Source organism: Pholcus phalangioides, unplaced genomic scaffold, assembly GCF_987345545.1.
Source record: "Pholcus phalangioides strain wild (caught in Gottingen) unplaced genomic scaffold, Ppha-v1.0 ptg000024l_1, whole genome shotgun sequence".
NCBI classification, from domain to species: Eukaryota; Metazoa; Arthropoda; class Arachnida; order Araneae; family Pholcidae; genus Pholcus; species Pholcus phalangioides.
This window is the reverse complement of record NW_028301616.1, coordinates 10806820-10834270: the sequence shown is the minus strand read 5'-3', so window position 1 is coordinate 10834270 and position 27451 is coordinate 10806820. Positions and strand designations below refer to the sequence as shown.

Genomic DNA, 27451 nt, shown 5'->3' with positions numbered 1-27451 from the left:
TAAAACTCGAGATCGACCTGGCACTGGAATAATTACTCTATTTCCCCATAATAAGCAATTTTTATGCACTGATAGTTCATTCCTTTTTATGAAATAAGTTCGAAACTGTGAATTTTTCATCTCAACAGGCCAACCTTTTAGTACCCAGTTCAACACTCTAGAAAGTATTGGATCTCTAATAGTAATTTTTGAGATATCCACAGCATGAAGTGGTGGATTTTCTAATTCTTCTATGAATAGCACTTCTAATGGAGAAGTGACCATGGATTCGGGAGTTTTTGCACTCGGTAATCTGCTTAGGGCATCCGCATTACCAATTTTCTTTCCCGGCTTATGAATTAACAAAAAATCATATGCATTTAGAAGCAAACTCCACCTTAGCATTCGCGGAGATAAAATCTCTTTCGTGGGCTTATTTTTATTGAAAATTCCCAACAGAGGTTGGTGGTCAGTAACTATAGTGAATGAGTGACCATACAGAAAATGATGAAACTTTTTTACTCCAAATACTATACCCAAAGCTTCCTTATCGATTTGAGCATAGTTCCGTTCTGTAGTAGTTAGAGTTCTCGAGGCATAAGCTATTGGTGCTTCTGAACCATCAGGAAGTACGTGACTCAAAACCGCACCAACTCCAAAAGGTGAAGCATCGCATGCCAACACAATGGGAAGCTTTTCATCGAAAGGAACTAACACACAATCCGAACTTAACAATTCCTTCAGAGAATTGAAGGCATCATCGTGGATCTTTGACCATTTGAATGGTGCATTTTGATCCAGTAATCTATGCAACACTTCCGCAACTGTAGCCTTATCCTTAAGAAAACTGTTATAGAAATTTATCAGTCCTAAAAATGCCTGCAATTGTTGTTTGTTTTTTGGAATGGGAGTCGAACGTATTGCTTCAATTTTCGAATTGGAAGGGTGAATACCCGCAGCATCGATACGGTACCCTAAAAATTCAACTTCAGTGACTCCAAAAAGACATTTTTCTCTTTTAGCACGTAATCCGACATTTTTAAGTTTGTCTAGAACGCATTCTAATCTTGATGCTAATTGATCTAGAGAATTAGCCCTGATCAAAACGTCATCAAAATATGGAACTACTCCTTCCAAATTCGAAATAGGTTCAATAACTCCTTCATCCTGAAGTTTTTTCACAGCAATCTCGATTTTTGGTTTCATTGCAAGTGGAACATTCCTAGCCTTGAGCCGAATGGGAGGAAATTGAGGATCAAGAGGTAAAGACACGACAGGTCCTGCAAATGTACCCAATCCAGCATCAAAAACCTCGCTATATTTTTGAATTACAAAATCCACAGGATTAGATTCAATCTTTTTGATTCCATTCAATGAAATACCCAGAGGCTCAAACCATGAGAAACCCAAAATATTTGTGCATTTACATTTTGAAATTAGCAATTGTAATCTGACTTTCTTGTTCCCAAATTGTACTTCTACTATGCATGAACCTAGAAGTGAAATTAAATTTCCTTGAAAATCCCGCAACTTCACAAAAGTGTTTCTAATCTTAGGTTTGCAGCAACCAAACAAAGTTTCAAAAGTTTCTTTAGAAATTATAGAATAATAAGATCCAGAATCAATCTCCATTTTTAATGCATGGTTGTTCAATAAAACTTCGATACCTTGTTTGAAACCAGAAAAGTTAACTACAGAATTCGAATATTCATTTTCGGTTTTAATTTCATGTGTATTATGTGTGTATGCTTTATTTTTCTGAATACTCTTGGCCCGGCATACAGTTTGTACATGCCCTTTCTTGCCACAGTGCCTGCAAGTCGCTGATTTGAAACGACAATTAGAACGGTCATGTCGTCCACCACAACCAAAACATACATAACTGTTATTAGAAAAATCATCCTTTGAAACATTTTTTTGTTTCGAATTAAATTTCTTTTTACACTTCACTTGATCAACGAAATCAGAAGTTCCTGAATTAGAAACTTGAGAATTTTGAGAATGAATTTGTTTTGATTGTGAAAACGCAGTTTCAGCTGCAAGGCACTTGGCAACAGCATCGTCAAAATTCAATTTTGGCTCTGCCAGTAACTTCCGTTGAGTTCCTTCATCTCGTAATCCACATACCAACTGATCGCGCAATCGTTCAGCAAGAGTAGCACCAAAATTACAATTTTCAGCTAATTTTCTTAATTCGGTAACGTACGAATTTACTGACTCATTGTTTAACTGTACTCTCTTATGAAATTGAAATCTGCAATAAATTTCGGAGGGTTGTGGGCAGAAATGATTCTTCAGTAGTTCGAGTATGTTATCGAAACTCACATCAGAAATCTGCTGAGGCGACACAAGGGAACGCAAAATCCCTAGCGTTTTTATTCCGCACACAGCCAAAAGAACAGCCCTTTTCTTTTCAGGAAGCATTATCGCATTTGCTTCCAAGAAAAAAGTCAGCTGTTGTATATATAAATCCCAGGACCCCGAATTTGAGGTATCGAACTCAGGCATAGACCCAATAGTTGCCATGTTAGAATTTTATAAACAACAATATAAATAGGTACCAGTGCCACGCGAAACTCGAGCGTGATAAGGAAAAGCAATGTCGAAATAAACATACCAGCTCTCATCAGGCATCAGTTTGGTAAACATCCCATAGTTCGTCGCCAGTTTTATGTTTCATTCTCGCTGAAACATTCGTCCGAGTGGAAGACGATAGAAGACGAAGTGAACTCTTTGACTTATTGCATTTAATACACATACACATGATAAAGGATGAAGCACGAATAGAAATAGATGTTAACACGTTAGCTACATGATTGCGAATGCTCGAGAGAGCGTGAGACACAGAAACAGAACAGACAGCAATCTTAAATCACTTGAACATTATAAACAAAGCACAGAATAAGGTCTATTAGATGCTGCCATCTATATTAACGAAACAGATCACAGCAAAAATCACGAAAAAAAGTGCTGTAAAAAAAGGCAAAAACTGACCGAAGGGTAAACTGAACAGCTTCTAAACTGGATAAATGAGAATTAACAGGAAGATGGGAGGTACTGAAGATATTTTTGATTTACACCTCCTCTCATCTTCCTGTTAATTCTGATTTATCCAATTTAGCCTCCGGTCAGTTTTTGCCTTTTTTCACAGCACTTTTTTCGTGATTTTTGTACGATTATCTTCAAATTTTTGCCCGTCCCTGGAGCGAACTAAACGATTTTTCAAAACTGGCGTTGACACAACCCAGTCGAGTTTGTAAGTTTTTTTACGGCGCTTCTTTGGTGTTTTTTTTTTCAAATTTATCTCCAAATTTTTGGCCGTCCCTGGAGCGAATTAAACGTTTCTTCATAGATACCTATGGAAAATCGCGTTTCGTATAACGAACGTGATTCTGGAACGAATTATCTTCGTTGTCCGAGGTATCACTGTACTTGTACACAAGGTAGCGCTGCTGTGAGAGCGCTATGCATGGAAATTAATCTGTTGTTGTTTCATTAGTACGCATCGGTGATAATCATAGCATGCGTAATTTAAAATTCTGTTAAATTTTAAAAGATTTCATATCACCGTTGAGATAAGTAATAATAACAAATAATCTTTTTCTGGGCAGTGTATTATATATTATTTTCGAGATATATGCTCTTATATTTTTGGTTGCTGTAGTTTAGTTATATTTGGCCTCCATATTTTTTACGGGCATCTTTTTGCAGCCCCCTCGTCGGACAATTTGTCTGTTGTTGCCTTTGTGTTCGCTGTATTAGCAGGGTGTTTAGAATGAATAAGCCAATGTTTAGATACAGAATGAATGATTGAAGTGTTGGAGACATGACAATATCACGATCAGGTTTAAATTGATGTGATTTCAGGTTGCAAGAGACATCAATTTCATAAACAGAATTCCAATCATTCTTGGCCGTCACCGGTCTTTGAATCTTATTATCTCACTTCTGGATGTACATAGATTCCTATTCCAAACTTAGTTGATGCTGAGTTGGAAGAGATCTTAGCAAAATGGCAATAAGGTGGCAGAGTTCTGACATTCACTCATTCACGGATGTAGATACGGTCTACAGAAGCTCTTATTACTACAAACTTAACCGTTCGTGCACCTCATATACATTCCTCTGCGGAATTCCTAACGAATCGGTACATGCCGAAATGTGTGTTCCGAGTGTATGAGTGACTGACGTATTTATGTTGCCAGAGTTGGGCTCTTATCAGCTCTTACTGCAAGCTGTGGACGACACTAGGCTTTACATTGTGTAATGCCCGTAAAATGACCTTTAAGTTTTAGTAATAGTTTCAGGACACTGTACCTGTATCCAGAAGACATGGAACAAAAAGCATCTAAAAGCACTTTCACAGCCAGATACCAGAAATGTTACGGCCACAAACTCCCTTGAATAGGCACTGATTCTCAATGCGACTTGATGTAGGAACAACCTGCAGACAGATACTATTCTTCTATAATCACACAGAAAGGGACCTCAATGGTGGTGAAAGCCATGATCTAGGTTCTCAAACTTTTGTCACCTGCGGCTTTCCTGAATTAGTTCTCATAAAGAACCACTTCAACGCACCGAACAGGCACACATCACCACTAGCTCCCAGTGAAGCTCTTGTCGTAGGTTTGCGACGCAGCTGGGAGTCGCGACGCACACTTTAAGAACCACTGATCCAGACAGTGATCATGATAGAAAGCTCAACTGTGATTTTTGACAGAGCATTTTTGACTGCTCAGAATCGTAGAGGAAACATCTTGAGGCACTATGTTTGTGAGTTTTCAATAACAGATCTTTCCACGAATGAATATCTTCGAAATGAGAATATTCGATAGAGGTGTTGGCTAGTTGGTTCTTCAGACCTACACCCGATTGAACATGTCTAGGATACACGCATAACACTGATCCGTCTCCGAGAAGAACTGCTTTAGTACAGAAATGAGTACCAGTTGCGACAGGGAATCACAAACTGACCGGTTAAAAGTATGATAAAACTCACTAAGTCTGCTAGAGTTTGCCAAACATTCTGTTAGCCACATTGTGTGTATGAACCATTTAGTAAAGCCTTGTTAGGAAAATCCTGCTCTCATGAGCATTATTAACAATCATGAACGAATACTTTCACAGCTGTATTGTCTGTCTTCAACTCTGTATCAATATGCCGAGTTTCATTGAAACTCGATTTTTTGTAAAAAGTAATCGAAAAAGTAATTGAGTTTCAATGAAACTCGATTACTTTTTCATTCCAATTTCCTAAAACTCGAAAAGAAAATTAAAAAAAGATATACTCACAAGATTCTCAATGACTTTAACCCTAACAGACTGTCAACTTGTATACACTGGAGCTTGTTATAACTCAAGATCCTGGTAAAAAGAGACAGTATAAATAAATCATGTGACATCAATGTGTGACACACCATATCTCTATAAAAGAAAATTTAAAAAAAAACATTTTAGGGAAAAAAAACCACAACATTGCGAGACTTACAGAGTCGACAACTTGGTCAGATTAGACACTATATTATTCGGTAGAATGGTTATCTGGTTATTACTGAGATCTCTGAAAAGATTTAAAAAAAATGGAGATCAGTATATCAATATGTTCGGCAGTCCCGCATTTAAAGGCGTACGGCAGATCAGTATAAGTAGTATACATATTATATAAGCAATAACAACAAAATCCTCTATTCAATTTATTGAAGGAAAGCAAAATGTGTTAAATACAGTCAATTCACAATAACTCAAACAGTCGAAGGTTTCGCTAATCCCCAGAACTTTATCCATATTTTAGTGTTAAAATTTCTCCCTTAACTCGAAGTTTCTTCCTTCAAGTCGAAGTTTTCAGGAATGGTAGAAATTTAAAAAATACCACTTAGCAATAGAATTCGACAGATTAAGTAATTAATTACCATTAAGTAATAATTCAGCGTTTACCAACAGAATTATTTAGCATTTAGCAACAGAATTCAGCAACAATGAATGAACGCCAGGGGCTCTGCCACCGGACTTATCCCGTTGCCGAGATCTCTTCCAGCCCAGCTTCGTGGCAGAGTCTGGAACAAAGTGAGTGCACCTAACAGTCTGAGTGTGTAGCTAGTGTTGTGCTTGATATTTCAGTGCTGCCATCTATACTTCAAATTGTGAGTGAAGTGTAATGATTGAATATTCGTTACGTTGTAGGAGAATTCAGCAACAGCATTTAGCAACGGAATTCAGTGAATTCATTTGTCTGCTTGCACAAAAAGTGAATAACTTCCTCACGAAAACAAGAACAAAAAGGAAGAGGCAGTCAAAAATCACTGCATTCTTTTTTGACAAAATAATCTTATATACGCTTTATTTATAATTTGATTCATTTATACGAGTATCATGTATGCGTTCGTTTCGATAATGCATTATGTACGTCTTATAAATAATAATTAAATACGATTAAATTAGAATAGCTTATATCTTCGAACTTCTTCATCCCCAGTAGTTTTTCTAATACAATATTCGCAAATACCGCCGTTATTTTAATAAAGTCTTTCTTTTTCCCACTCTGAGAAATCGGAATTTTATAACCGATCGGATAACTCGAAGTTTTTTGCCGGCCGCGGCACATTCGCCTAATCGAGATTTGACTGTACCTATAGTTTGGATATTTAAAAAAGCAGGTTTTTTTTTCCCCTTCAGCTAATAGGATGAAAGTTTTGCTCAAACCATAAAGTCATTTTTCATCGATTGGAAGAACAGGTACCACCATTCAACCTCGACTGGCCACTGAATGGATTTCAAAATTTCTTCCTGAAATTGATCCCCGGAAAATTCAATTTTTCTTCCGCTGCACCTGATCCGTTTCAATAGCCCCGAGGGAATTCTTATGCTCCTGTCATTCCTGAATGGCCATTTGTTATGGCAGGGGTTTTCAACCTTTCAGACATCGCGGGCCAAATTGGAACTTCCCACGGAACCTGCGGGCCACCAACCTATTTGGAATTATAAGATGGAATCCGTATTTACGGTGTTTCATCTTCTTCACAGAATGGCAAAATAGGTGCCCAAAAAATAATTGAAGACTTCATTTATTCTGAAATTGTACGTTTTTATTAATTCCGAAATCATTTCTTTCTACTGGAGAAATTTCTGATCAAATCGTTTTAATCATTCTGAAATTACTTTTATTAATTGATAATTATTTAACTGTGATTATTTCAACTAGAGCAGCGGTTCTCAACCTTTTTTGACTCGTGGAGCTCTTTCTGGTCTATAATTTCTATGGCGGAGCCCCGTGAGCCTATTTTTTATTTATTCGTCAAAGTTACTCATTTGTTATTTAAAGTACTTATAACTATTTTTTTTTTCAAATTTACTGTTTTTTTTTACTTTCCTCGAGCGCCGCGGGCCCCTGTGGAGTACAGGTTGAGAACCACTGAACTAGAGCATAGTTTTCACCATGTTAAAAAGTGTACAAGGGTTCCCTAATAATACCTCAATGTAATTATTTATTCTGGTAATCCTCTGATACTGAAAATATTGCTCCCATTAATTTTGAAATAATTTCTTTCAATAATTCTGAAAATATTTGTTTCAAAAATTATTTCTTTCAGTATTTCTGGAATTATTCTCCCATTAATTAGAAATTTTTTTATCAATTACGAAATAGTTTTTTTACGAAATAATAATTTCAATAACTGCAAAATTATTTCTTTTCAAAAATTCTGAAATTATATTTTTCACATTTTATTCTGGATTATTCCGGAATTTCTTTCATTAATTTTGAAATTGTTCCTTTTCATAAGTGTATTTTTCAGAATTTCTGTGAATTCTGCAGGTAGATAAGCCTTTTCAGGTGCAGACTTGTGCAGATGTCGGGGGATATGATCGAAGTGTTCAAAATTTTCAACGGGATGTACAGGATGGACCACGAGTTATTAATACATCGTCATTCAACTGCTTGGACAAGGGGACACCGGTATCGATTGGCAAGGGCCAATTCTAAGTTGTAGTGTTGCAGGGAGTTTTTCTCTAACAAGGTTGGGAATAAATGGAATAGCTTACCTTCGGGAGGGGGCGTGAATTCTACCACAATAGACACGTTTAAAAATAAATACAATAAGCATATTGGGATAATCGAGAAGCTATCCATACTTAGAATAAGGCAACCATGATTTTTATGGGTAGTGTGTGTGCATTATGTATTATTAACTACGATTTTTTTTTTTTTGTGATATATGCTTTTATATAAGGTTGCTGTATTTTGGTTATATCTGACATCAATATTCTTTATAGGCATGATTTTTTTCAGCCACCTCGTTGGGCAATTTGTCTGTTGTTGTATTTGTAACGCACAGGGAATGTTGTTAAAGTTCATTCTAGAAATCTTTGGAGTCCCAAAAAACGAATTCATTTTACATTGATTCCTATGAGCAAAATTATTTTTGTTTGTAAACAATTCGGTTTACGAAGGAACATAGTAACGAATTAAGTTCGTATATAAGCCGAGTGTTGACTGTTTTTAAAATTATGTTATTCAAGAGTTTCATACTTACAGGCGCTCTAGATCCTTCAGAACGTTCAAATCATCAGGCATATGGGCTATATCATTGACATCCAAGAATCTATCATTGACAACGTAGAAAAGTTATGCTTAGAAATGTATATATATATATATTTAGCTTTGTTGTACATAAGCATACTTCATTATATCATATACGGTATCAGCATTTAGGAGTCTGAGAAGTCATTCAAGTATATCTCGATCGACTGAGAATCTTGGCGAAAAATTCATGCACATCTCGGTTTATATAAGTATTGAAATGTCAAATAAAAATCTAATTTCAATGTTACGAGATTGGAAATCATTGTGTGCGAATTGCCTATTATAGCGCCAGTAATGGCGGCGGTAACCAAGTATGAAGGGTGGAAATGAATCCGATTATAGAACTTTCACTGGACAAATAATAAAAATGACAAATGGTTGTATACCACTGTCGAAAAAAAAAAAAAAAACAGTATAGAATAGGCAACACACCTACACAATAAACAATGGGGCCAGTCCGTACGCATCTAACACGGACAATGAAATGAATCAACTTCTGTATCTAATTCTTATCATCCCCCATATATATACAGCATACTCCCAATCTTGATAATAGTACTTTTAAAGAAAATAAATACATTATATATAAAACTCACAGTTCAGTAGTTGTAGGCGGTATGTTCCTCGGGGCCGCCTTCAGTTTTCGCCTGCTACAGTGCAGTACCGAACCCACGCACGTGCAGCCTAGAGGGCACACGGGGCCCGACTCGCAAACGTTATCTAGCTTCTCGGCATCTGAAAAAAAAAAGGGGCAAAAAATAAAAATTGATGGTGATGATCACAGCGGGAGGCTCCGAAATGGCTATATACATTATGAAATATATATAAAACTGTCATAAAAAAATTTCGAAAATGATTAGTTGTCGCTTTGAAAGGCACCCTTAAGGGTACCTGGTAACTGGTTTTAGATGGAATTCTCTTTTGGCCATTGTTCATTGAACGTCATTCGGATTTTCGGAGAAGGAACCCTTTAAAAAAATGGGTTCCTTAATGAAAAATGGCTCAAAAATGTTATACCGGTTCAGTAGCCTTCAATTTTTGTTGCGACCCACGAGCACTATTTCGTGCCTGACATCGGACGACTAACATTCATGTAGCAGTTCTGGTGAATTATCAAGCTCAAATCAGTGTATTATTAATCTTTGAGCACGACTTGAAGAGTGCACTCAATTCCAGTGTCGATCGTGATTATGCATTAATTCGAAATTGGGCGGGAGCATCGAGCATGGGCGAGAGCATCTTGGTGCTCGCAAGAAATAGGTTAAAAATATGTTTCATATATAGGCATTCTCTGCTATATGTGACATTTCGAAAATTCCATCCTAGCTAGTTTCGAGGTAAGATAATAAGTCATCTATGAGACAGATTTTTCTCAGTCTATTTTACATTAATGAAAAAAAACCGTTATGGATATTATGCCGAGGCGGACTCGGAAAATAAAGTTTGCTGTCTCAGCCGCAAGTCTCTCTGGGCAAGTGCACCTGCAAATATAACGCAAGAGGTTTCTACGCACCGTAGTATGGCGTGCTGAAATGGCTTAGTACCCAGTGAAGTTCCTTGATGGCTGAGGAAAATATCTCTACCTGAACAACCTTGCGGGTCATTTGCTGAAGTTAAGGGTAGCTGGAAAGTCTCTGCTACTGCGATTAGAATAAGGAAATCAGTGTCGTGTCTCTCGTGCTGTATTGGTTAGTGTATTCGTCCGAATTTTTTAAATAACGTGATCCTCACGTATTCCCAAGGGATCAGCATGATCCGTCCAGGGAATTTGTTAGTGTTAGTAAACATCCATGCCCGAACCGGGATTCAAACCCTGACCTTCACAGTGAGAAGCTAGTTCCCTAACCACTCGACTGCCAGGCGGAAAGAGGATTCCCAGAGGAGACAACAAACTTTTGTTTCCGAGTTCACTTCTATATAATATCTAAGACATCGCTTTCCTTGATCATCCATGGCCATCATCTGCATCAGAGAACGATTTTCGTAAAAATAAGTCTTAAACGCATAATTAGCAAAAAGTTCCCCATAAACCGACATCTACCAAAAAAAACTTTTACAATCAAACTTGATCAAGATATGGAACGCTGAATTTTTGTTTTGGTCATTTTCCTCATCTGAAAACGCGTAATTCCAGCTAAGAGAAGCTGGAACAGCTTTTTACATGTTCTTCAAGAACTAAGAAAATTCTTCCATCCAAAAACCAATAAAATTTTCTTCAGACTTCACTGAATAACATCAATGGTGCTCCTGATGGATAAGCTTTATTAATAAAAATTGATTGTTTCCGAAATAATTTATTACATGACGATCATTTTCTCATGAAAAAAAAAAAAAACTCTTCAATCTCTTTACGATCACGGGCGTAATATTACGTCCAAACATCAGCGGTATAAATTCAAACAAGTTCTGTGTTTTCTTTCCTCTCTCTTCACCATCGTAAAGCTTTAAAGCAGTGGTTCCCAACCGGAGGTGCGGGAGAGTATTTTTGGGGGAGCGAGATGGAAAAAAAATTACAGCATGTTGACTAATTATTCAGGAAAATTAAAATGATAAAAATTTAATTTTTCATTTCCTAAAAAATATGAATCGTACCAATATTTGGGCTTCTGGCTTCTGCTCACAGAAATGTGGCATACAAGTTTTGTGTTGTGAAAGTTTACTCTTCGATTAGTGATCGTACTTGTTTGGTTGGGAAAAGGTACCATTATTTACCTAAACTATTTCGCGGTTTGTTTACATTGGTGCCTCGTGTTATTGGTCAGCACGTTGTGCTTAGATTTGATACTGTCGTGAACACACATGACTCAGGGAAATCGTCAAAAAATTCAGTCAAATGTCAAAGAAACGTTAATGTATAGTTGTTGCGGATGGAATCAATAAGTGAAGAACTATTTCATCGAATCTTTTCCTTCGAAATCTCAAAAAAGTGTTTTTTTTTTTTAGTTTCGTTTTTGAATTAATTTTCAAAAAAATGAAACCAAAATTAAATATTAGTCATATCCAAAAAGAGTATTAAATAATAAGTAAAAGAACTCGTGGAAATTAATTATTGGATAATTAATGTAATCAATTACAGATTTTCTTACAGATAAAAAAGTATTATCGAAGGGGGCGGGAAAGGTTGGGAACCACTTCTTTATGAGTAACCCGCTCTACAAAAGTTGCTCTTTACTCCCCTGCTTTCTTCCTATACTCCTGTTAATGATCCCCCCCCCCCCCACACACACACACATATCTTTCTACTCTAACCATGTAAGAGCGAAAGAGATCTTTCTCTTATCTATTGTACTTTTCTCTTTTATTTTTTCTCCCCCTTTCTTTTTCTAAAGCGCAGTTTGGTTGGCACAAGGTTACCCGACTTATCACCGATTTATCAAATAGAGATAAACCAAATTTCTTGCAAAATTTTGTACGGGAAGTGGTTAATTTGAATCAGCTATAACTGCCAAATTTGGAAATAAAAAAAGTTATTTTTCTCAGTTTCACAAACTTCCCCCTAAATAAATAGAATGAATACCTCTTCCTCCTCCTAACCAGTTCATAGGCCGCCACTCCGTCTCCATGAAGAGATTTTAGCAGGCAGTCGAAGAAGCCCTGGGACATGCCGAAAAATTTGTGTGTGTGTGTGTTGTGAACCTAACATATAAAATTTGTTTCTGTGTAGGACATGTTATAGTGCTGCCATCTGTCACCAATTTTTCAAACTATGAGTGAAAAAATAACAAATACCTCCCTAAGATTAGGACCACAAACTTTTCGTCTTGACGAACTATTCTGCTTAGAGTACACAATTTGATCCTTTTAAATAACAAAAGGCGGAGGGGGTAATAAAAGCCAATTGCCAATAAGCTTCATGGATAAAATATAGAGTTGATAGAAATGAGAGTCCGCAAAATAGCGGATTTTAACATTACCTCTATGGCATGCCGTCCGGGACAGAGGACTACGCTCGTTGAAAAGAGAGTGTTCATAAATTCGAACGTTGACTGTATATCAAAATACGGTTTCTAACCATGCTCATCATTTTGAATTCGTTCCCTCTGTGCAACTCATGAAAGCATCCATTACAGAAATGGTTCCAACAATACAATCCAGCTCATTATTATTAACACGTATCCATTCAACAACTAGAGAAAAATCCACCGATGTGTATCATATATATATACCAACGAATATTTGGTACGTACTCCTTCCACCTGGATGGAAAAGGAAACGAACACTAGCTTCGGCACAGCTATTGCAGTTCCCATCTACTCCTTTTGTTTTCTCAGTATACAATTGCATACGGGATTAGGCCTACTCGTTTCGATGGAAAGCCAAAGCTTCGGAAAGAACAACAACTCGAGAGAGAATCTTCCTACACTATACGGTATATCCTCCATTACTTATTAATAGCCCCCCCCCCTTTTCCCAAATACCCATTCGGGAGGGCTAACTCCCGAATCTCTTTCTCAAAATTCCGCCACACCGTGGTGGACGCATAAAAGTACTTTTGAGGTTCATCGTTTATAGAAGAGCTAGATTCTGGTTGCTAGAGGCACAAACGGGAGCTTAATGAAAATGTCACCGGGAGAGACAGGAAAGGATTAAGATTGAACCTGCGCAACTATTTTCCCAACGTTTATGCAGCCGAGGACCTCAGATCCAACTATTCAAAAGCTTAATAATAGACGGCCATAGATTATGGACATGTTTTTTTAAGGGAGAGTTGCAATAAATGCCGATCTTATAGATGGATTGGATTGATCGTGTCCCCGTTTAATAGGAGGGCGAACTGGGTCAATGATCCCTCCCCCCCCCCCCCAAGACTTCGCGTAAAGCAGAGGCTCTTGAATTACTGAAATTGTTGCTTTTGCTAATATTTAATTTTTAGTGATCCTCAAATTAATTTGTTATGTTGATTCTAAAATTTACTCATCCGTGCAATAAAGCTTTACTGCCTCACGCCACAGTACGTGAAATGAAGGAAGGGGCGTATGTTCAGTGGTGAGATATATGGTAGCATACTTGCCCGGACTGCTAGAGGGCCCGAGTTCGAGTCCCGGCAGAGACCAGAGGACTTGTCTTTCGGCATTTTCATCTCGGCATAACATCCAGAATATCTCTGCTTCCTTGAAAAACTTCCATTGATTATAAAAATTCTGTCATTTGTTACGGATTTCAATCAATTCTGAAATTTTTTCATAATTAATGAAAAAATTTCTTATCGATAGTAAAATGAATTCTGAGAAATTATTTATTTCATCAATTCTGATTTTTTTTTCTGATTCCGAAATTATATTTTTCATGGATTCTGAAATCATTTCTTTCACCAATTCCGAAATTTATACAAAAATTGCCACGTTTTTAAGACAAATAAATTCAAATGGTCGAATGGTCAACGCGTTTCGGCTCTTCAATGGAGAGCCGTCATCAGGACCTCGTGGTCAGAATTCACACGAATCAGTCGTGGAGGGGTGATGTTTACGTCTGGTCGTCCGAAGAGTTCGCCTTTGTATTTGGTGCGTCCGAGTGGTCTTTGGATGCGAATTGGGGAAACATCACCCCTCCACGACTCATTCGTGTGAATTCTGACCACGAGGTCCTGATGACGGCTCTCCATTGAAGAGCCGAAACGCGTCGACCATTCGACAAATTGAATTTATTTGCCTTAAAAAACGTGGCAATTTTTGTATAAATTAAAACCAGGCAAAGTTTCTCATTTTTGTGATAATTCCGAAATTATTTATTTCATCAATTCTGATTTTTTTTCTGATTCCGAAATTGTTTCTTTCATAGATTCTGAAATTTTTCAGAAGATTCAGTCCGAAATTATTTCTTTCATCGGTTCCGAAATTATTTCTTTCATCGGTTCCGAAATTATTTCTTTCATCGGTTCCGAAATTGTTTCTTTCATCGATTCCGAAACTATTCTCCATCGATTCTGAATTTTTCTGATTCTGGAATCGCTTTTCATCAATTCTGAACTTTCACTGTTTTGTGAAATAATCATCATCATCAATTCTCATTTTTCTGATCCTGAAAAAAATTTTCAATTCTGAATTTTTATTGTTCAAGAATTAATTTTCTCACCTGAATTTTTATTTGTTTCCAATTTTTTTTTCATTCTGAATTTTTCTGATTCTGGAATTATTTTTTTTTATCACAATCCTGAATTTTTATTTCTCCTTGAATTATTTTCATCAATTTTGGATTTTTTTTTGTAAACCTGAAATGATTTTCATTGATTCCGATTTTTTCTTATCGTGAAATTATGTTTCATCATTTCATGGTTTTTAAAAATTCCTAAAATTATTTCTCTTATGAAAAAAATTCGCAATTTTTATAGATCCCAAAATTTCTTTCACTAATTAAAATTATTCTAAAATTATTTCATTAATTAGGAAATTATATCTCATTTTATATGAAATTTTTCTTAATTATGAAATTATACTTCCACTGATTCCGAAATTACTACTTTAAATATTTTCGAATTTTCACTAATTTTGAATTTTTGTTACTCTGAAATCATTTTTTTCCTTGTGTGTGTGAATTTTCTCTAACTATTAAATTATTTTACATCATCGGAATTTTCGTTGTTATTTTTTTATTGATTCTGAAATTTTTCATAAAATTATGAAATTACTTCACTCACAAATACTATCGATACCAGCAAACAGTTGGAGTAAGTCCCTAATGAACAGTTAGCATTGGCTAAATTAATACGTTTTTGTTTAGAGATATTGGCGAATTCGATGCTTAATTTTTTCGCAAAATGAATCATTCCGGCACAATCGCGTATGACAACGACGTTTGTTTACTGGCCGCTGTGGTAGTCGTGTGGCCATAGTGACGGGCTCGCATCCCGAAGGTCTCGGGTTTGTACCCCACCGACGCCACAATGGTGGTCGGCTGAAGGTTTTGGTTTTCTGTGGTTCCCAACTTCGAGGCTTAAATGCGAGCCGTAGCGAATATGCGAAATCGACCTTGTGAATTAAACGAGAACAGGGATTTAGAGAATGGCGCCATAATCTCCCTGTTAAAAAAAGTCTCGCTACAGACAGCAACAGGCCTACAATGCTATAAATATCCAATCTCATTACACTTCTCTCATAGATGGCAGCACTAACAATTCAAAAGCACGACACTAGATACGCACTCAGTATTAGGGATTCCAGATTCGAAAACTTAGAAAGGAGGGCGTCTGCGCGAATTCTTAGTAACACCACTTTTCTCAAATTTCACAATAGATGGCACCACTATTCTGACCAATAAAACCGACCACAACAGTAATTTTTACTCAAATCTAAAGCGGAACTGCTGAAAAAAAGCAGAAACAGATAAAATTCTGGGAAATTTGGCGACTATTGGTGGATGCATGTGGAAAAAAAAGCACAAAATCAATCATATCAATTAAGAAATAATTATATCTTTCAAAGTGGGAAAAATTCCCCAGAAAAAAAGGAAAAATAATTCCGGAACTTGAAAAGGAGGATAAAAGGGCGAATTTTCCCCGGACAAAATGGCGAAAAGGGACAAAAGGGCGAAACGTAGGAGGACGCTTGAAATGACATCGGAAAGGAGGACACGTCCTCCTGAAACAGGACGGTTACTAACCCTACTCAGTTCGGACTGTTAAGTACTTATACGCACACATATTTCCGGCACAACTCAATCGGTAGTAAATTGCTCATGGCGATAGACCGCAGTTGTGCTCGGTTTGAATGAATGAATGATGTTTATTTATCAGAGAAACGAGCAATGTTCCTTACCTGTGCATTTAAAATCTTTCTTCTCTACATCTTGGACCGGCATATCCTTAAGGAATAGAGGCGCTTGGCACCGAGGATTACCAGTCACGATATTGGACTTTTTCAACCATTGACTCAGCCACTGCAACTTACAGTTGCACTTCAGTGGGTTCGCAAACAAATTTCTGGAATAAGAAATACTTGCATGGCAGTATAATGAAAACTCAAAGCGGCATGATATTGACACAAAATAATATATATATTTATATACTAGGGGGGCTCTGCCCCCCTGCCGCCTTTGGCGGCCAACCCCCCCACCCCACCCCACTTCTCTCCCGGACATATCTTGTTTATTTCGTCCCACTTCATCAGCGTGCTATGGAAAAGGGAAAAGGGACGTGTGAAAGCACCAGCCTACTGAAGAAGCGAATTTTAATGAAAATAATAATAAAGCAACAAAAAACAAATGAGATTCATCAAGTATCCCCAGAAAACTTCCCCCATGGGGGTCCCCAGATTCAATTCGCTGAATTTCAGTGGGGCCCCACACTGGATATATCTTGGGCTACCGATGTGTTGCAAATTTTACAATGTTAAACCACAAAAATCAATGAGATACATTCAGGGGCACCGAATTACAACCTGCCAACATTTCCATGAAGCCCTGACCTGCAAGCTTGTCGGACACCCCCCTGTGAGAATTTTTCATTTTTATCAATTTTACAACGAATAAAATCCAGGGCCCCACATCCAGTAGCGGGGACACAATACGCAGATTTTTAGTGGGGCCCCAGACTGGCTATATCTCGGGTTTCGGCTGTGGCAAATTCTACAACAGAAAAGAATGAGATTCATCCAGGGCCCCCAAAATGAAACCTGTAAACATGGGGCCCCCCGACTTGGAAGCTTGTCGGTCATCCCCCGGTGCGAGTGCCATGAAAAATTTTCATTTGTATTCGTTTTACCAACGAATAAAATCCAGGGCCCCAAAATGAAACCTGTAAACATGGGGCCCCCCGACTTGGAAGCTTGTCGGTCATCCCCCGGTGCGAGTGCCATGAAAAATTTTCATTTGTATTCGTTTTACGAACGAATAAAATCCAGGGCCCCCAAAAAATTACCCGGGACACCAATTCGCATACTTTTGGTGGGGCCCCAGACTGGCTTTATCTCGGGCTTCCGCTGTTGCAAATTCTACAACAGAAAAGAATGAGATTCATCCAGGGCCCCCAAATTGAAACCTGTAAACATGGGCCCCGACTTGGAAGCTTGTCGGTCATCCCCCGGAGCGAGTGCCATGAAAAATTTTCATTTGTATTCGTTTTACCAACGAATAAAATCCAGGGCCCCCAACCAATTACCCGGGACACCAATTCGCATACTTTTAGTGGGGCCCCAGACTGGCTATATCTCGGGTTTCGGCTGTGGCAAATTCTACAACAGAAAAGAATGAGATTCATCCAGGGCCCCAAAATGAAACCTGTAAACATGGGGCCCCCCGACTTGGAAGCTTGTCGGTCATCCCCCGGTGCGAGTGCCATGAAAAATTTTCATTTGTATTCGTTTTACCAACGAATAAAATCCAGGGCCCCAAAATGAAACCTGTAAACATGGGGCCCCCGACTTGGAAGCTTGTCGGTCATCCCCCGGTGCGAGTGCCATGAAAAATTTTCATTTTTATTCGTTTTACCAACGAATAAAATCCAGGGCCCCCAACCAATTACCCGGGACACCAATTCGCATACTTTTGGTGGGGCCCCAGACTGGCTTTATCTCGGGCTTCCGCTGTTGCAAATTCTACAACAGAAAAGAATGAGATTCATCCAGGGCCCCCAAAATGAAACCTGTAAACATGGGCCCCGACTTGGAAGCTTGTCGGTCATCCCCCGGTGCGAGTGCCATGAAAAATTTTCATTTGTATTCGTTTTACCAACGAATAAAATCCAGGGCCCCAAAATGAAACCTGTAAACATGGGGCCCCCGACTTGGAAGCTTGTCGGTCATCCCCCGGTGCGAGTGCCATGAAAAATTTTCATTTGTATTCGTTTTACGAACGAATAAAATCCAGGGCCCCCAAAAAATTACCCGGGACACCAATTCGCATACTTTTGGTGGGGCCCCAGACTGGCTTTATCTCGGGCTTCCGCTGTTGCAAATTCTACAACAGAAAAGAATGAGATTCATCCAGGGCCCCCAAAATGAAACCTGTAAACATGGGGCCCCCGACTTGGAAGCTTGTCGGTCATCCCCCGGTGCGAGTGCTATGAAAAATTTTCATTTGTATTCGTTTTACGAACGAATAAAATCCAGGGCCCCCAAAAAATTACCCGGGACACCAATTCGCATACTTTTGGTGGGGCCCCAGACTGGCTTTATCTCGGGCTTCCGCTGTTGCAAATTCTACAACAGAAAAGAATGAGATTCATCCAGGGCCCCCAAAATGAAACCTGTAAACATGGGGCCCCCGACTTGGAAGCTTGTCGGTCATCCCCCGGTGCGAGTGCTATGAAAAATTTTCATTTGTATTCGTTTTACGAACGAATAAAATCCAGGGCCCCCAAAAAATTACCCGGGACACCAATTCGCATACTTTTGGTGGGGCCCCAGACTGGCTTTATCTCGGGCTTCCGCTGTTGCAAATTCTACAACAGAAAAGAATGAGATTCATCCAGGGCCCCCAAAATGAAACCTGTAAACATGGGGCCCCCGACTTGGAAGCTTGTCGGTCATCCCCCGGTGCGAGTGCCATGAAAAATTTTCATTTGTATTCGTTTTACGAACGAATAAAATCCAGGGCCCCCAAAAAATTACCCGGGACACCAATTCGCATACTTTTGGTGGGGCCCCAGACTGGCTTTATCTCGGGCTTCCGCTGTTGCAAATTCTACAACAGAAAAGAATGAGATTCATCCAGGGCCCCCAAAATGAAACCTGTAAACATGGGGCCCCCGACTTGGAAGCTTGTCGGTCATCCCCCGGTGCGAGTGCTATGAAAAATTTTCATTTGTATTCGTTTTACGAACGAATAAAATCCAGGGCACCCAAAATGAAACCTGTAAACATGGGGCCCCCGACTTGGAAGCTTGTCGGTCATCCCACGGAGCGAGTGCCATGAAAAATTTTCATTTGTATTCGTTTTACCAACGAATAAAATCCAGGACCCCCAACCAATTACCCGGGACACCAATTCGCTTACTTTTGGTGGGGCCCCAGACTGGATATATCTTTTGCTTCCGCTATCGAAATTTTTCAACGTTAAAGCGGCAAGAAAACAATGAGATCCATCAAGGGCCCCTGGAAATGAAAACTTTTTACTTATACGTGAAATCTTCCCCGGGTACCCCGACCCTGTGTTGGGAGCACTGCTGTTGTGTGTGTATATTATACATATATATACCTCTCGGCATGGACCTCCCCCCCCCTCCACAAAGGAAGGGCTGACAGGGGCCACAACGATTCTTATCACTTTTTGATTTTTCACACTATAAATTAATCACAGAGGGGCCCCTGAAAAGCTGGTTTGGGGGCTCGAAATCTAAATTCCAGCCTAAGGGCTCTGCTGTAGGATGTAGGAGCCTCTTGGTACATGCACATAACATGGTCCCGATGGGTCAAATGGGTCCCGATATGTGAATATCGACCCAATATCGATATATGATATCATATCGATATATGAATGTGAATATCGATATATGAATCGAACCCACTTCCGTAACAGACTTCCGTCACTCGGTTGCTTAGCAACAGGCCCTTTTCGAGTTTGTTTGTGATTTTATATTATAGAATAGATATTTTACATTCATTTAAAATATTTTTATCAAAAATAATAATCTTGAACTTACAACGTCGTGAGTGCTGGCATCTTGTCAAAAGCTCCCTCTATGAGACTTGTAACGCGATTGTCGTATAGCGAGCTGGTAATAAATAGGAAACATTACAGATATAACACCATGTCTTAAAATATAATTAAAATAAATAATTAGTTATAATTAATTTAATAGGAAATGCAGGGCGTGCAAAAAGTCCTGGACACAATTTAAAAATTAATCAAAAATCAATCAAATTACACAAAAAAGTGCGGTTTGCTCGTAACCTAACATGCGTAACATTGAACTATAACCTAAACATGTGTAAGTAACATAAAACTATCACATTTAAATATGAGCTCCCTTTTTTTTAGCTCGGGCCACATCAGAAGTGGAAGAGTGCTCATGTGGGAACATGGTAGTTTTATGCGACGCAAATTGTCATAAACATTCATTATGCACCGCTTGTGTTGCATTTTATTTATTACGTCGATTTTTTTTGATGATGCAGCTCTATGAGCGCAATTTTTAACTTTTTTATTATTCATAAAAAAAACTCGATGCTTTGATGAGTATTTAAGTGTAAACCGTACATTTTTTTTATGTAAATTGATTGGTTTGGGATTGATTTTTAATTAGTGTGCAGGACTTCTAGTCCACCCTGTATAATAAAACTAATACTTACAGAGTTTGTAAGGATTCCAACCCGTGGAATGTTTCGTTACCGACACAGCTTAAGAGATTGGTCCTGAGCATCCTGGAAATGATGACAAAAGACACGTATTCATAAAATTACGACTACAAATACAACGCCACAACGGAAAAAATGCCCATAACAAATATGGATGCCATATACTTCTGAAATACTGCATCCCGATTAAAAATGCAATTACAAAAATTAGAAACAGTATATATACATGATAAAATATTATACAATGTCCATAAAGAATACTTATGGTTGTCTTATTCTAAGTATGGATTGGCTTCTCAATTTACCCCAACATGTTTATCGTATTTCTTTTTAAACGTGTCAATTGTGTTAGAATTTACTACCTCCGGGGGTAAGTTATTCCATTTATATACAAGAGTTATTATTAACAACTCTATTGGAGAAAAACTCCCTGCGACACCATAACTTATAATTGTCCCTTATCAAACGATACTGGTGTTTCCTTCTAAAAGCAATCGATTGACGGTGTACTAATAATACTACAGATACACTATTGATAAAAAAACACAGTGAAGTACCGCGGAATTAGGAATAGGCAACATTCAAAGCTCGTATCATGCCGAGTATACCTTACGGGCTTCCAGAGCCAAAGATAAACGATGATATCCTTATTTTATTGAGCTGAGCATCTTGTTTTGAGACCAGAAAACACATCGACAACTGAGAGCAAGATCAGTGGACTGATGAGTCCCATTTTTTCAACTACACCACGGCAATGGGAGACTTAAATAGAAATCCACAGAATAAGTTGGAGCTATACAAGGCCATAGTTGCTCAATAATGGCTTGAGATCCGGGGCGTGAGCGGGGGGGGGGGGAATTGGGGGCCCCAAAGCCGACCAAAAATTAGGGGGGGAAATGCGTCAGTGAAAAAATTTAAATATCGAAAGAAAATACCCTTTATATGCTATACTAACCAATTTCTGTCAAAATTCTTTTTGAAGGATGGTAATGCTTCGGCACACCCCTGTTCAACTCCTAAGGGTATTCAGATGACTCGTAAACCAGCCGCTGCTACCCTACTCAGTACAGATCTGACAAGGCGAGACGGAAATCTCGAATCGAGAGCCAGGTTCGAGGGGTGGTGCCAACCCTCTCAATGTCCATCGTGTGGTTTTTGCTAAAACTTATAGCCTTCGACCACAGAGCTTAGTGCTACATAACGGCAGCACCCAGCTGAAGCCTCACCTTACATGCAAGAGCAAAATACCCAACAGTAGGGTAAAACTAACCTATCTCATGACGGTCTTTAAAGAATGGTAACTCGAAATTCCTCGAGAAAATTTTAAAATTTTTGTAACCCCCCCTCCCACAAGAATTTTGTGCTCTCTGCAAAGGTCGATTCAGCGAACGCCCCTTCTTGGGATGTCTTATTTTTCCCATTTTGTTTGGATTTTTGATGCTTACGCCAACTTATCAATGCGCGCACGCATCCCGGTAAGTATAGCCTCCTGTGGATATTCACCTACATCAAATTATTTCTGTTATCCATCCTGATGGACGCATAGTGCGGAATATACGCTTTCATCACTGGTCCTGTTTCGCTATTACGTGATTCCAGGAATATAGCATGGACATGTGTGTGAAGAATTGAGTACCTAAAACCTCTTATTTAAGTCCTATTTAGCATGTTTGGGACGCGAAAGGGGGGAAGTGCAACGGCAATCCTATTTGAAATTTAGACAGTTGCGGCTGAATTTGGCTAAGCAATGGCGGCCGCAGCACATTTCTGCACGGAGCTGGTTGAATCCAACCGTTTTCATGCGGCATGCAACCCTTCTGAAGCGACTGCAGGTGTCACCAACCGTTTCTTGACAGGTTTCTCTGATTCAAGAACAATTCAATTACAATCTCGGTCTTTTGACAATTCAATATGAATGAAAGGAGAAGTAAAAGAAAATCAAAATGGGGTGATCGTTGTGAAAAATACTCACAAAGATGTTAGATTTGGAAGACCTGCAAACATTTTACCACGGACCTCTTTCAGCTTGTTCTCACTTAGTAACCTAGAATAATAGAAAATACAATACTTGTGTATAATTTTAAAAAAACATTGGCATGGTCAATATCTGGTCTTGCCGGTTCGTGAATTCGCTTGTCGAAGTAGTCTAGCTTGTCGTATAAATGGATTATGAACAAGTGATTGGACAATACGTGAACCGGTCAGACTTAAGACATTGGCCGTAACATTAAGATGGTAATCCATATACATTACAATACTGTACTCACAGGTCAGCCAACAGGTTCGCCCCATGAAAAGCTTCATCCTCTATTTCAGTTATTTCATTATTTCTCAAATCTCTGAAAACATATTCCGGACACGTATGTTAATTAACACAAATGAATGAAATAATGACTGCAACGTTACAAAAAACTATTTAATAATAATTGTGTTTCGGAAGATTTTATGCAGATAAAATTGCGCAACTTACAGTTTGGCGAGACTTTTAAGTTTTTTGAATACACCGTTGTTCTTGATTTTCTCCAATTTGTTATCGTTGAGTCTCCTGAATTATGGGAAAAATACATTTCAATTGGCATGAAATTTTTTAAATATTTGGTCGATTAAATTTCATATATAATAAGAAATTTCATATATAATAAGAAATTTAATAAATAATATCAAACTATTGCAGTATTTATTACTCCTGCTATTTGTATCGAATAAAGCTCTGCATTGTTATGAGGGGTTGATATAGACCGGAATCTGCAGCTCACAACTGAAGATTGCTGCAAAAAAGTCCTTTGCCATGATTCTAAAAAAATGTCTGAACATGAATGTTGTAAAACTAACACTCGTTACCAGTGGATCCTATTTATTGGATGGACAACAAAGTAATTGAACAATACTTCATGGATAACATTATTCTCTTTGAACAGTGATGTATGTATAGCAAAAGTAATTTGAATACATACATGGACAAAAATGGTCCTTCGTAATTACAAAATGTTTAACTATGCTTCGAGATTACGATGGTTCTTTGAATGATGCTGCATTCTAAACAGTATTAAGTGGATTTTTTGTTGTACAACCCTCCATGTTAACAATGCTCTTTTGAACAATTCTGTGTGTCTTAGAATAGTTACTTGAAAAATGATCAGGGGTAGAAGTTTTGAACCCCTTCGTGCACATCTTTTAGTTGCACACTTCTTTTCTTCACACAATATTTTGGTTGCACACTTCTCTGCGCAAGTGGCCTAGGGTGTGAGTGAGTGATATAATGAGCTACTTAGTGAGTGAGTGAGCTAGCTCAAATGACAGGCCGGTGTCATTCATTCGTTCACTTACTCACGCGATTATTTATTCACTAAATCAATCGTTCATTTTCAATCTTATTCACTCACTCGTTCATTCATTCGCTCATGTCAAATTGATATCGGTGAATTGTTTGTCAGTGAATTTTCTTAGTGGTGAATTTTCCGGATACGTTAAACGGAACCATTTACAGAATATTCATGAAAGTAATTATTAAATAGATCTTTACTACATTCTCGTGGTTCCCCTGAAGTATTTCTAAGGACCATCAGTTTAGCAGGAAAACTTGAAAATGAATGCCAAAAATATTCAGGTAAGTTCCGCAATTTCCACTATTCGTTCTTTTTAACAACAACACTATGTAAATACTTAATACCATATACACAAGGTTCTTATCGATCCTCGGCCATTTTCCTCTTCTATTATCTCCGCTAATAATGATGATGGTAAAGTAGATAATATCGATTCACACATCTTTATTGCACAGTGTTCAATCAGAGCGTGGGAACGTACCACGTGGTCCTAATTTCCAGGTATTTTTCCACCAATCAATATTTCGTTTCTTGACTCGTTACGAGCCAGAAACAACAGCAAAAAAAAAAATATTTTCACCGTTTAAATAATGGCAGTCATAATTTACTGCGAAATCCTCTTTGAAAACTTACAGTTCTGTCGTGTAAGGAGGCACATTCTCGGGTATTTCTTTGAGTTTCTTCCCAGAGCAATCGACGACTGTACCTTCGCAGGAACACAGCTCCGGACAGTCAACGGACATCGGACACTCACCAGCTGTCCTCGATCTATAAACTTCAGTACCTGAGAAACAGATTCATTTGATAAAAATCTAATCTAAAAATATAATAATTACTATAGAACCGAACCCACAAATGCTCAACCCGTGGCACTCGGGGGGTCATCTGATGTTGCCAGTGACAAACATTCAAGCCACTCACTCAAGTAGCCCCACGAAAGATTATTAGATCACTTCAGTAGCTCGCGGCACATTTTCAGATCATTAAGTGATCCCCAAGCACATTTCGAAATTACCCAAATCAATTGAGTGATTCGTCGCACATAACCAGTTCACTTGGCTCATGGTACATTTGCAGATTACTTAAGTGGCTAGTGACACACTTCCAGATTCTTCGAGTGGCTCGTATTACAATTAGATCACTTAAGTAGACTGTGACTCATTTACAGTTCACTTAAACGGCCCGCGGCATTTTTATAGATCAATTAAATTTCTCTTGGCACATTTCCAGATCATGTAAGTGACTCGAAGCGCTTTTCCGAGAATCACTTAAATTCCCCGTGGAACGTTTCTAGATCATTCAAGTGGCCCACGACAAACTTTTGAATTTTTCTGAGTGAAGCACGGCACATTTGCAGGTAACTCACATGGGCCGCAGCGCATTTCCATGTAATTTGAGTGACTCAAAGCCCATTTCTAGATAAGTGACTCGTAGCGCATTTCCAAATCACTTAAATTGCTAACGGCACATTTCCAGTCACTCAAGTGGCCCGTGACACAATTCTAGATAACTCAAGTTGCCCGCATCGCGGTTTTCAAACCAATGAAGTGGCCCTCTCACTCTCCAAAAGCTTGAGCACCCTTGGTATAACCAAACAGAATAATCTAGACACACACCATCTTAAAATGTCACCGTATAGTTCAACAAGTCTGTGAGAGAGAGAGAGGAGTTCAACCATTTTATAATTGATGGTTGTAGTTATTTGAATCTCCCATCCCATGTCCAATATCGCATTACACCCATCACATAACACACACGCTCTCATAACCAAGTAGTGACTTGCCCGTCAAGATGTGAGAGAGAGAGAGAAGCTGGAAGAGAGGAAACTATACCAGCTTAGGCTAGCCTCCTCAGCTGCTAGTGCTGCCGAGTTGATCCCTGGAAAACAATCAATCATGCCGTTTAACAGTTTAGTTTCAAGCCCTCATGATTGTTGAAGAGCAGGGTAGCGGGCGAGCATGTGTCGGTATGGTAAGAGTGGTGGGGAGCCTCGGTAACATATTCCAATTTTGGATGACCTAGAAAGATAATTAAACTGTTTTCGGGTTTCTGGGTATGCAAGTTCCTGTACCGTGGATCCGTAAAACTGCCGAGAATGGAGTCAAAATAACATGGCACCAATTTCATGCATATATCAGAAGTTCCTGAGAGTTGCTGTGAAACGACGGTTCGAGATCTATTATAGCCCATAAAGCAAGGGTACTCCATCTTTTAGGGACTGCGGGCCACTTTATTGGTTTGACAACGCGTCGCAGGTTATTTGAGTCATCTGGGGGAATGTACTGCGAGTCACTCGGGTGATCTGAAAAGTTTGCCGCGGGCCACTTGGATCATCTGGAAAAGTGTCGCGACTCACTCGGGTAATCTGAGAGAGGGAGCCTTCTTGAGTCATGTGTCGCAGACCTGTAAATGCGCCAAGAGTCACTCGGGTGATCTGAAAATGTACCGCGGGTCTCTTGAGTAATCAGAAATTGTGTCGCGGGTAATTTAGGTGATCTGGAATATGTGTCAAGAGCCACTTAAGTGATCTATAAAAATGCAACGGGCCGGTTTTGTGATTAACTGATCACGAAGTGTGCCGCCAATACACTCTAGTGACCTAGAAATGTGCCGACCATCCACTAAAGTAATCTGCAAATGTGCCACATGCGTGGAGGAGTGCCGCTGGTTCTTAAGTGATTTGGAAATGTGATTTGGGGTCGCTTAAGTGATCTGAATATATGACGTTGACAGATTAAAGTATCTGGAAATGTGCCACGAATCTCTTAAGTGATTTTATAATCTTTTTCGTGGGTCACTTGATTATTTGTCGCGGGCCATATCAATTGACTCTGAACGCCACATTTGGCCCGTGGACCATGGGTCAAGCATGTATGCCATAAAGTAATTTGAAACAGGAAATTCGAATCGAATCTATCAGTTCTTTTGTACGTCCCTTGATGCGATTCAGTTTTTATGCAACCTTCAGAAAGTAATTCAGCATTCATACTTCCCTGGGAGAATTTATTCAGCTTTAATACGTCATTAAACGCCATGTGTGTTGACAAATTGTTCCAAAATTGTAACGTAACGTTCAGTAGTAATCGTTTCTCGCACGAAGAAGGGACCGATAATGCCTCTGGCGCGTACCGCAGCCCATGCAGTAACTTTAGGCGAATGCAGTGGTCTCTCTTCACACAAACGAGGATTTTCGGAACCCCAAAATCTCCAGTTTTGTTTTGTTTTTTTTAAATTTTAAAAAATTTAAAAAAAAAAAAATTTTGAAATTTCTGTACAACATTCTTACAGTTTTGCTAATAAACGTACCGTTTACCGCATAATTCTATTGATCTTTGTTG

The 27451-nt window shown here is 38.7% G+C and overlaps 1 protein-coding gene across 3 annotated transcripts in view; it reads right to left on the bottom strand.

The window, feature by feature from the left end:
- Nucleotides 1–27451, bottom strand: part of sli (slit guidance ligand) — a 273161-nt gene that overhangs the window by 13124 nt on the left and 232586 nt on the right. For all 3 annotated transcript variants that reach the window (XM_089251401.1, XM_089251403.1, XM_089251402.1), the window contains exons 16-26: nt 24747–24897; nt 23258–23332; nt 23055–23126; nt 22760–22831; nt 20782–20853; nt 20133–20204; nt 16312–16475; nt 9157–9295; nt 8511–8579; nt 5471–5542; nt 5275–5346 (exon numbers count right to left, since the gene is read on the bottom strand). In XM_089251401.1, coding sequence (XP_089107527.1) covers nt 5275–5346; nt 5471–5542; nt 8511–8579; nt 9157–9295; nt 16312–16475; nt 20133–20204; nt 20782–20853; nt 22760–22831; nt 23055–23126; nt 23258–23332; nt 24747–24897 — 1030 coding nt within the window. The remainder of the gene's footprint in view (nt 1–5274; nt 5347–5470; nt 5543–8510; nt 8580–9156; nt 9296–16311; nt 16476–20132; nt 20205–20781; nt 20854–22759; nt 22832–23054; nt 23127–23257; nt 23333–24746; nt 24898–27451) is intronic.